This window comes from Nansenia antarctica (assembly GCF_963989245.1).
Source record: "Nansenia antarctica genome assembly, chromosome: 5".
NCBI lineage: Eukaryota > Metazoa > Chordata > Actinopteri > Argentiniformes > Microstomatidae > Nansenia > Nansenia antarctica.
In genome coordinates this window covers 10581700-10591263 of record NC_137690.1, presented here as the reverse complement: position 1 = coordinate 10591263, position 9564 = coordinate 10581700, and the positions used below count along the sequence as shown (strand labels likewise).

Genomic DNA, 9564 nt, shown 5'->3' with positions numbered 1-9564 from the left:
TTCTTCTCCTTCTTCTTCTTCCTCTTCTTCTTCTCCTTCTTCTTCTCCTTCTTCTTCTTCTTCTGCTTCTTCCTTTTCTTCTTCTCCCTCTTCTTCTTCTTCTTCTGGCACAGCTTCGGTCATTGCCATTGCATTTGTTCTTTTGCGTGTGATTCTTGGAACGAGTGATGTAACACGTGCACTGTGAATCCTGCCCATGGCTAATATAGCGCACAGCTTTCTCTCTCTCTCTCTCTCATCCCCACGCAGATCCAATAAGTGTCTACTGTACCCACTTGGGGTCTCAACTCAACTGTTCCTGGGGGCTCACACTGTGTGTGCAGGCTTTCAACCGATCACTCACACCCATTATGTATCCGCAAGCCTTAATTAAATGGCCAATTACCGTAGGTAATTACTGTACTTATTTGAAGTATGGTGACTACCTTATACCCCGAAAGCTGGCGTGTTTGTACATTTCCTACAGTATTTATAGGCGATTAAAACTATTTGATTATTATAATTATAAAGATAGATTCTTTAGTTGGGTTATCCAGACTGTTGCCCTTAAAGGGATGGATAATTGTTTTGTTTACGGCTCCATTTAATATCTAAAACATGCCAATCCAATTCCTACTACACTGGTATGCAGTTCTGAATCTCAAATCCGTTTTAGACGTTTGAGAAGTCACTTGTGATGTTTTACTTTTGAATCAAAATTCAAGAGTGGATTAGCCTATTAACTAACCAAGCATACTGACTAGTGCCTAATGCAGAGTTAGATCCAGCATTCATAAGAGTGGGTCCCCAGGATGGAGGTTGAAAAACTCTACTTTTACCAATCCGGTTGTTAAGTCGTGACGTGTTTCCGGGTCCAAAGTTGGCTGAGGCGCTGTCTTCGAAATGCTGAAATAATAATAATAATTAATTATATTTATATAGCGCTTTTCCGAGGCTCAAATACCCTGACAATATGGAGAAAACGGGAAAGTGCTGTGTCCCTTGTTGTATGAATAGATCCGAGTCTAAAAAACGATTAAACTGTCATTCTACCGCTGTAGTTCACAGGTATTCTGGTGCGGAGAATTTCTGGTTTGGACCCGGAAATGGCTAAACGTCACTTTTGACGTCAGACTTAACAACCGGATGAGACTAACCACAGCACTAACTGCAGCCTCACTGTTAGCATAGAAGGGGCTACGGTAACTCACACTGCTAACTCACATTGAGTGTCACTGAAAAGAAGACAGCTATTTGAATGATCCTTGGGTGTGGGGCGGGGGTTGCAATGGGGGGGGGGGGGGGGGGGGGAATTGATTATTAGTGGTTTATTTGGTTTGTTATTTATTTGCTTTATTTGTATTTGTTTTTTGCGTTCCTTCACTGTGGCCTCTGGCTGTTGTGGACTCTCTTTGACCTCTCAGTCTTCTTGTACGAGTGTAACAATGGCTGTTGGCTGAAGCACTTATGTGAGTGGATGCTAATTTTATTTCTCTCTGTTCTTTATTTGTGTCTTTTTATGTGTGCCTGTGTGTTCTGTACGTATCTGTGTCTCTTTTTGTTTGTTTGTTTGTGTGTGTGTGTGTGTGTGTGTGTGTCATACATGTTTTTGTTCGTGTGTGCGTGTATGCGTACGTACGTGTCTAAGCAGGCTCCAGAGGGTGAGCCCCAGCCCATGACAGAGGTGGACCTCTTCATCTCCACCCAAAGGATCAAAGTACTGAATGCTGACTCCCAGGTACATTCCCCCCCCCCCCTTCTCCTTTTTGTAGAGTCATAAGCAAATACTGTACCATCACTTGTTTGTAGGCAGAGGGCTACAGACAGTAGTGGACATTGTGTATAACAAAGTGGTACTATGCTGAATGGTTATGTTGGCCAGGGTTTGCGGTTTAACTGTGGTTGTGATTTGTTGTAGCCGTTCCCTCCTCCTCCTTGTGTTTTCTACTTCTATTTTCCTCTGTTGCTTTCCACCTTTCTCTCTCTCGCCCTCTCACCTCATCAGTAGCCTGGTCAGTGATCCTCTCTTCACTGTGATGACATGTCCCACCTTGCCTTCCCACCAGCCAGGTCGCCATGGAAGCCTGTAGGCTAATTAGATTTTGTTCAGGCGGTGTGTGGTGTGTGTGTGTGCGTGTGTGTGTGTGTGTGTGAGTGTGTTTGTGTGTGTGTGCATGCGTATGCTTTTGTGTGTGAGTGTGTGAGTGTGTGTGCGTGTGCGTGCGTGCGTGTGCGTGTGTGTGTGTGTGTGTGTGTGTGTGTGTGTGTGTGTGTCTGTGGTTACTGCACGGAGGGCCATTCCAGCCCAGCCACACGACCCAATTACCTCTGGAAGCCCCCAGGGCTGACCATTCTCTGGCTCTTTCCTGCCCTCTCCCTCTCTCTCTCTCATAGCTTTTCTTCTAGTTAAGAGAACAGGCATTTATGTCGCTCTCTGAGAGTTTCATTACATGATGGACCTGCCAGAGAGCTACTGGGAACAAATTGTTTTGAGGCGAAATAAATGATCTATCAGGACTCAGGAGAAAGAAAAGAAGGTCATATCTGAGAGGGTAGATGCCAGTAGCTCTTTCTTTCATGTTGAAACGCTAACCTCTTGGTTATGTCTATATATATGCTTACAGTCCTAACCTCTTAGTTACAGTTATGGTCATGGTCCTAACCTAACCTCTTAGTTACGGTTATGGTCATGGTCCTAACCTAACCTCTTGGTTATGGTTATGGTCCTAACCTAACCTAACCTCTTGGTTATGGTTCTGGTCATGGTCCTAACTATGTGTGGTGACCACAGGAGACAATGATGGACCACCCTCTGAGAACCATCTCCTACATCGCTGACATCGGCAACATCGTGGTCCTGATGGCGAGGCGTCGCATGCCTCGCTCCGACTCCACGGACAGCGTAGAGGCCTCTGACCCCGCCCAGGATGAGAAGCGGCAGTACAAGATGATCTGTCACGTGTTTGAGTCCGAGGATGTAAGGATTATGGCTTTCTGTCTTTCTGATTATCATCTGCACTCTCTCTTTCTATCTCTTTCTCTCTCCCTGTCTATCCCTGTCTCTGTCTCCCTCCATCCCTCCCTCCCTCCCTCCCTCCCTGTGTCTCTGTCTCTCTGTCTCTCTCTCTCCCCTTTTCTTTCTGTCATTCAAAATTTGATAAGACACTCTGACTGCCTCTCTTCATCTCATTTTAATGAAGCATTGAAAAATTAATTATATTTATGCCTCTGTCCATTTCCTTGCTGCCCCATGATGCACTGCACTCACTAGAGTGCACACACACTCAGTGACACACACACACACACACACACGCACACATCGGAGTGGGTGTGATTGATCACAGCATGTTCGACCTTTCCCGAGTTTCTGTCCTCAGCTTCAGAAGGCTGCTTAGATGAAAGTCTCCTCTCATAAATATGGAAGAGTTCCTAGTGCTTCATTCTCCTAAATAAGGAACGAGTCTGTAATATTCTTGAAATATTCTTGACAATAGTAATAATGTTGAATTTGAGCTGTTTGGAGTGTAATGATGACAGTCCTTGTTGTTTTCCCCGAGTGTGTCTCTGACTGTTTGCGCTATTGTAGTTTGTATAAGGATCGGTTCAATTATTCAACCCAGTTAGTTACTACCTGGTACTAAAGGGCACATATCGAGGTGTTTGAGTCATCACACTCAAAGAAACAGTGAGCGTAATGAATATCAAATGATCAGGTAATAACGGTTTTATTCAGTACTTTTGAAGTAAGTCCCTGCCTAATTTACGGGCCAACCTGTGGTTCCCGTTCTCCAGGCCCAGCTGATAGCCCAGTCCATTGGCCAGGCGTTCAGCGTGGCCTACCAGGAGTTCCTGCGAGCCAACGGCATCAACCCTGAGGACCTGAGTCAGAAGGAGTACAGCGACCTGCTCAACACCCAGGACATGTACAACGACGACCTCATCCACTTCTCCAAGTCTGAGAACTGCAAAGACGTGAGTCAGCCTCAGCTAGGATAGTGTCATACACTGTGTGTTCATTGGCAGCTTCTGCAGCATGCTCTCTGAACTACTACTACTACTACTACTACTACTACTACTACTACTACTACTACCACTACTACTACCACTACTACTACTACAGTAAAGCTTAGCTGAGCTTGCATCCTAAGCTAACACCCTGAGCAAAACAGGAAAAGCATTCAACAAATTCAACTTGGATTACAAATACAGAACTATGTTATTTTGATTAGGCTTGTATTTGTGTATGTGTGTGTGTGTGTGTGTGTGTATGTGTATGTGTATGTGTATGTGTATGTGTATGTGTGTGTGTGTGTGTGTGTGCATGACCCTAGATTCACATAGAGAAGCAGAAGGGTGAGATTCTGGGCCTGGTCATCGTGGAGAGTGGGTGGGGCTCCATCCTGCCCACCGTCATCATCGCCAACATGATGCATGCTGGGCCGGCGGAGAAGTCGGGCCGTCTGAACATCGGCGACCAGATCATGTCCATCAACGGCACCAGCCTGGTGGGACTGCCCCTGTCTACCTGCCAGAGCATCATTAAGGTACTGGACGTCTCTCTCTCTCTCTCTCTCTCTCTCTCTCTCTCTCTCTGTCTCTCTCTCTCTCTCTCTCTTTCTCTGTGCCCCCCGCTCTCTCTAAGGTAATCAAATACTAATCATCAGTTATTTTTGTATTTCCTACTTGTTTTCTAGATACAAAATAAATTAGAGGTGAGATGACTGTCCCTCATGAGTCCCCCCCCTCCCTCCCTCCTCCCCCATAGGGTCTGAAGAGCCAGTCTCGTATCAAGCTCAACATCGTCAGATGTCCCCCAGTGACCACCGTACTCATCAGACGACCAGACCTCAGATACCAGCTGGGCTTCAGTGTCCAGAACGGAATTGTGGGTATATCCATGGAAACCTTGTGTAGACATGATTTGTGAACTCCGGTGAATGGTCGAACTTGCGGAAACTAAACCACATTGTTAGCAAAACCATAATTGCCTCTCATAATCCTCCCCCCCCCCCTTCCCCCTTCTCCCTTCCCCCATCCTCCCCCACAGATCTGCAGCCTTATGAGGGGGGGCATCGCTGAGCGGGGAGGGGTGCGGGTGGGCCACCGCATCATTGAGATCAACAGCCAGAGTGTGGTGGCCACGCCCCACGAGAAGATCGTCCACATCTTGTCCAACGCTGTGGGAGAGGTAAAGTACAGCCCCCTCTGGTCTGCAACAGACTATCATTGGGATGTCTAGCTACTGCATATCTGAATAGCTGACGTAGGGAGCAGTTTTCCTTGACACCCTGCACATGTGATCCACAGTACTCTCCACATTCCTCATCCTTCTCTGACTCTCTCTCTTGCTCTCTCTGACCCTCTCTGTCTCTCTCTGACCCCCTCTCTCTCTCTGACCCTCTCTGTCTCTCTCTGACCCCCTCTCTCTCTCCCTGACCCTCTCTCTTTCTCTCTGACCCTCTCTCTCTCTCTCTCTCTGTCTCTGACCCCCCCTCTCTCTCTCTGAAACTCTCTCTCTCTCTCTCTCTCTGACCCTCTCTCTCTCTCTCTGACCCTCTCTCTCTCTCTGACCCCCTCTCTCTCTCTCTCTGACCCTCTCTCTCTCTCTCTGACCCTCTCTCCCTCTCTCTCTCTCTCTCTCTCTGACCCTCTCTCTCTCTCTCTCTGACCCTCTCTCTCTCTCTCTGACCCTCTCTCTCTCTCTCTCTCTCTCTGACCCTCTCTCTCTCTCTCTGACCCTCTCTCTCTCTCTCTCTGACCCCCTCTCTCTCCCTCTCAGATCCACATGAAGACGATGCCGGCAGCCATGTACCGCCTGCTAACTGCCCAGGAGCAACCAGTTTACATCTAAAAGCTGACCTCACCCACCCTTACCTTTCCCCGTTGACCCCTGTCCTGACCCCTCCATCACTGCATATGATGTACTTTGTGTGTAAGCAACACACCCCTCCCCCTCCCCACCCCTACACCTCAGTTCACCATTGGAGACTGAAGCTTATTAAGCCTTACGAGTGGACCTATCACATGCTCTCACTGACTGTTTTATCCAATCTGATTGTTTTGCTGTGGAGAGTAGTGTTTGGCTGTGCCTGACAGCTTGTTCAAGCCCCTCCCAACCCAGAGGGTTGGCGAGGCCTCTCTTGTTCTGTGCTCTTCTCGATGATCCCTCTCTCTCTCTCTCTCCCTCTCACTCTCTCTCTCTCCCTCCCTCCCCTTCCTCTTTCTCTTTCCTGTCGGCTGCACTCATCCGATGTAATGTTGAATACCTCTGAGTTCTCCAAAAACACAAACAAAAGTACGAGGGAGTGTGAAATCCAGCTAATAAACAAGTCTGCTACTCTGAACAACCCCACCACTCCTCATAGCATTCCACACCTTTCATTTGCTAACGAGAGTCAAAGAGAGATAAAAAGACTTTCCAGACAGTGGATGTCCATCTGAAAGGGAGCATTCAAACTTTAAAAAAAGACGTTTCTCATGTATGTTGTGGTTTTGGCCAATTTAACAAATATCTTTGGGTTTACGACCTTGAATAGTAGTCACATTTCGCTCCAAAAAACTGGCTTTCCAGGGGGGGGAAAACATTCCATACGGCAAAATCTGTGTGTTCTAGTAGTTCACGTGTTCACATGTCACGTGTAGTTTATATGCATCCAGGGAAGAACACATCATCAAATCACCATATGTTGAAAGAATTTCACAACATAAAGGTTTTATATGGCCCATTCTGGCTCAGAGCCCATAGCGTCCTCTTGTATTTCACATTGAGGTTGTTTAGGCTGTGGGTCAAACTGGAGGATAAACAGAACAACACGTTCCAGAAGTGTCTTCTCTTGTATGGTACTGGGATCTTGGATCTTTCACCAGAGCCATAAGCTATAAAACTCTTTCAGTCCATATTTCCTTAGGCCCATAGCTGAAAGCCTAGAGGGGTAGTGGTGGTCTAGTGGATAGTGAGTTGGACTTGTGATCGGAAGGTTGTGAGTTCAAATCCCGCCTGAAGCCACACCACTACTAGTGTGCCCTTGGGTAAGGCACTTAGCCCTCAGTTACTCCAGGGGGAATGTCCCTGTAATTCGTAATTGTAAGTCGCTTTGGATAAAAGCTAAATGGCAAAATTATTATTATTAAATTATTAAAGCCAGATGTGTGCTAAATGACCAGACATCAAGACAAAGTTTGGCCCTAGATACGAAAGTTTGGCCTTTTAGTGATATGAAAACTTGAAACAGTTTGGACTAGATCCACCACATCAAAACCGTGCAATGTTATTATTTTGTATTGTATTTAATTTCTAGCACAGAGAAAATGTCATTCCTCTTATCACATTTTTATTTAATGGAGTGTTTTTATTTTGTCTTCAATATTGGAGTAAGGCTCAATATTTATGCCAGGTTACACTGTAATTATATTAGCTTTTATGGCATATTATTGCAGTTGGACCTCACTACTACTTTATACTTGAAGGATGCTTATCTTAGCATTCGAGATGAAGCATATTTTTTGCTGTTTTTTTGAAAACATTATTTATTCTTTTATTTCGGATTGTATTTTGTTATCTCGCAAATGTGATGAATTGAAGGTACTTTGAATAGACATATTGTCTCACATAACTCTCATGTAAGTGATTCTGAAATCGGCACAGTAAAATATATTGGTGTAATATATATTTTAGGAGCCTATAGCTTACATGAGGGACACCGTTTTGAGTGTCCAAGTTGATTCAAGTATTGTGACTGCATGTAACTAAATTCATATGTGATGACTTGGCACTGATGATAAAAAAAAACTATTGGCAAATAGGAGCAAAATGTAGCAAAGTAAATTAATTTCTTATTTTTTATGATCTCTCTTTGCTGGGTTGAAGTAACACAGGTTGTTCAAGTAACCACGGATCTACAATTTGAAACAAATGACAACCGTTTCTACGGTTATGATCTTGAGCCTGTGCAGCACATACACTATCTTCCTTTTGATTGTGTTGTTTACAGCTCAAACCCTCCCTCTTTTCTTTGCTTCCTCAAACCACTTGCAGGATTCTTATTACACCTTTTCCGTAGGACCAGTAGACTCTCACACTTTCATAATGTTATGACAATGACACTGTAATGATAAATGTATTTGGCGTGGGTACGACCATTAACTGGATTCGATCGAGGGAGATAGAAAGGCCCCCAAAAATGACCACTGTAGCGTTCGACCTTAGGGTTAGATATAGTCATTCTAGATCTAGAACCTCCCATTCAACCTTCAAAACCTCTCACCTCAACCTTTCACTTCCTCAAAGGTGTAGAACCTGTTTTCTATGTCACTTCCTGCATTCCTGCATCCCCCCTGTCTCCCCCCTTCCCCATTCTGAACTCATGTTTACAAACATGGCCGTGCAACTTTGCCTCATGGGACAATTTGCGGCCGCACGGTGGCTTGGTGGAGGTGAGACACATTCTGTATTCATCTCCAGTTGCTGGAGCGCCAGCGCCAGGCTCGTGTTTCTGCAATGTCGACCCCTTCCTCTTCAAACCACTGATTGTCCCCAAGTGTCTCTCTCTCTCATCCCAGAAGCTCATTTTGGCCTTATTACTATTACTGTACTTTTTAATGATATTGAACTTATGATACTGAAAGAAGAGCAACTGTGACCATATTCCGTTCTAGCATGGTCCATAGTCACCGGTGTGCTGTGTCATTCCTGCTTCTAGTGTGTGTGGCGTGTGATGATGATTTTACTCCACGTTTAAACCAAAACCAGCTGGATACATAATATACATAAATATATGATATATATATATATAAAGGTATATACTTCTAATGGTCCTTTTGTGTGTTAAATTTGGATTGACCATATAATAAGCAAGCTTCAGCGAATAACAAGAAATGTGAAAGAAGTAGGGGCAAAGTCTCTTTGAGTTACTCTGAAAGAAGTAGTTTCATGTGAACTTATCGAAATGAAAGATGATTGTGTACATGTACATATTTGGCTAGAGCACAAGGTCGTACATACAGAGGTTCGTGATATAGACCTCCCTTATGTGGGGGAGGATGTTAGACTGTTGTCATTTGTCACACGGCAAAGTTGTCATTTGTGAAGAGACGGATTGGGGGGGGGGGGGGGGGGGCGAACCCTTGAGTAGATTGTGACTGTGGGGCTGGCTAACTAGTGTTTATACTGCACTTGTTTTGAATGTAATTAATCTTAACAAAACTGTTTGTTGACGTGTCTGAAGAAGAAAAAAAAACAAGAAAAATACACTTTGTGAAGCGATGGCAATGTTTATTTATTTGCTAGCTTTTCTGTGATGTTACAACTCTTGAGCTACATTCTTCCTACCAGAGTTGGAATGTTTGTAACAGTATTTACAACAATAAACTACTTGCAGAAGGATGGGGCTATTGTTGATTGTTTGAATTAATAAATTGACAAATGGACAGATACTGATATAAAGAATACTATATCTACTAGATACTTTAGTGTACCATGTTGGATGACTTGATTGAGAACTTTGGTTTGAGCATGGTTAAAAACTCTGATACTTACAAGCTGCAGAACTGTGGTAGGCTATACACATTGGGAACGACACCCGAAAT

The 9564-nt window shown here is 44.6% G+C and overlaps 1 protein-coding gene across 1 annotated transcript in view; it reads left to right on the top strand.

Moving 5' to 3' along the window:
* apba1a (amyloid beta (A4) precursor protein-binding, family A, member 1a) overlaps window positions 1-5830 on the top strand; it is a gene marked incomplete at both ends in the record, with an annotated part of 20484 nt that extends 14654 nt beyond the window's left edge. Inside the window, 7 exons of the mRNA XM_080530992.1 lie at window positions 1631-1717; window positions 2771-2956; window positions 3772-3951; window positions 4311-4523; window positions 4745-4864; window positions 5027-5167; window positions 5759-5830. Coding sequence (XP_080387118.1) covers window positions 1631-1717; window positions 2771-2956; window positions 3772-3951; window positions 4311-4523; window positions 4745-4864; window positions 5027-5167; window positions 5759-5830 — 999 coding nt within the window. The remainder of the gene's footprint in view (window positions 1-1630; window positions 1718-2770; window positions 2957-3771; window positions 3952-4310; window positions 4524-4744; window positions 4865-5026; window positions 5168-5758) is intronic.
* Window positions 5831-9564: the final 3734 nt, after the last annotated feature.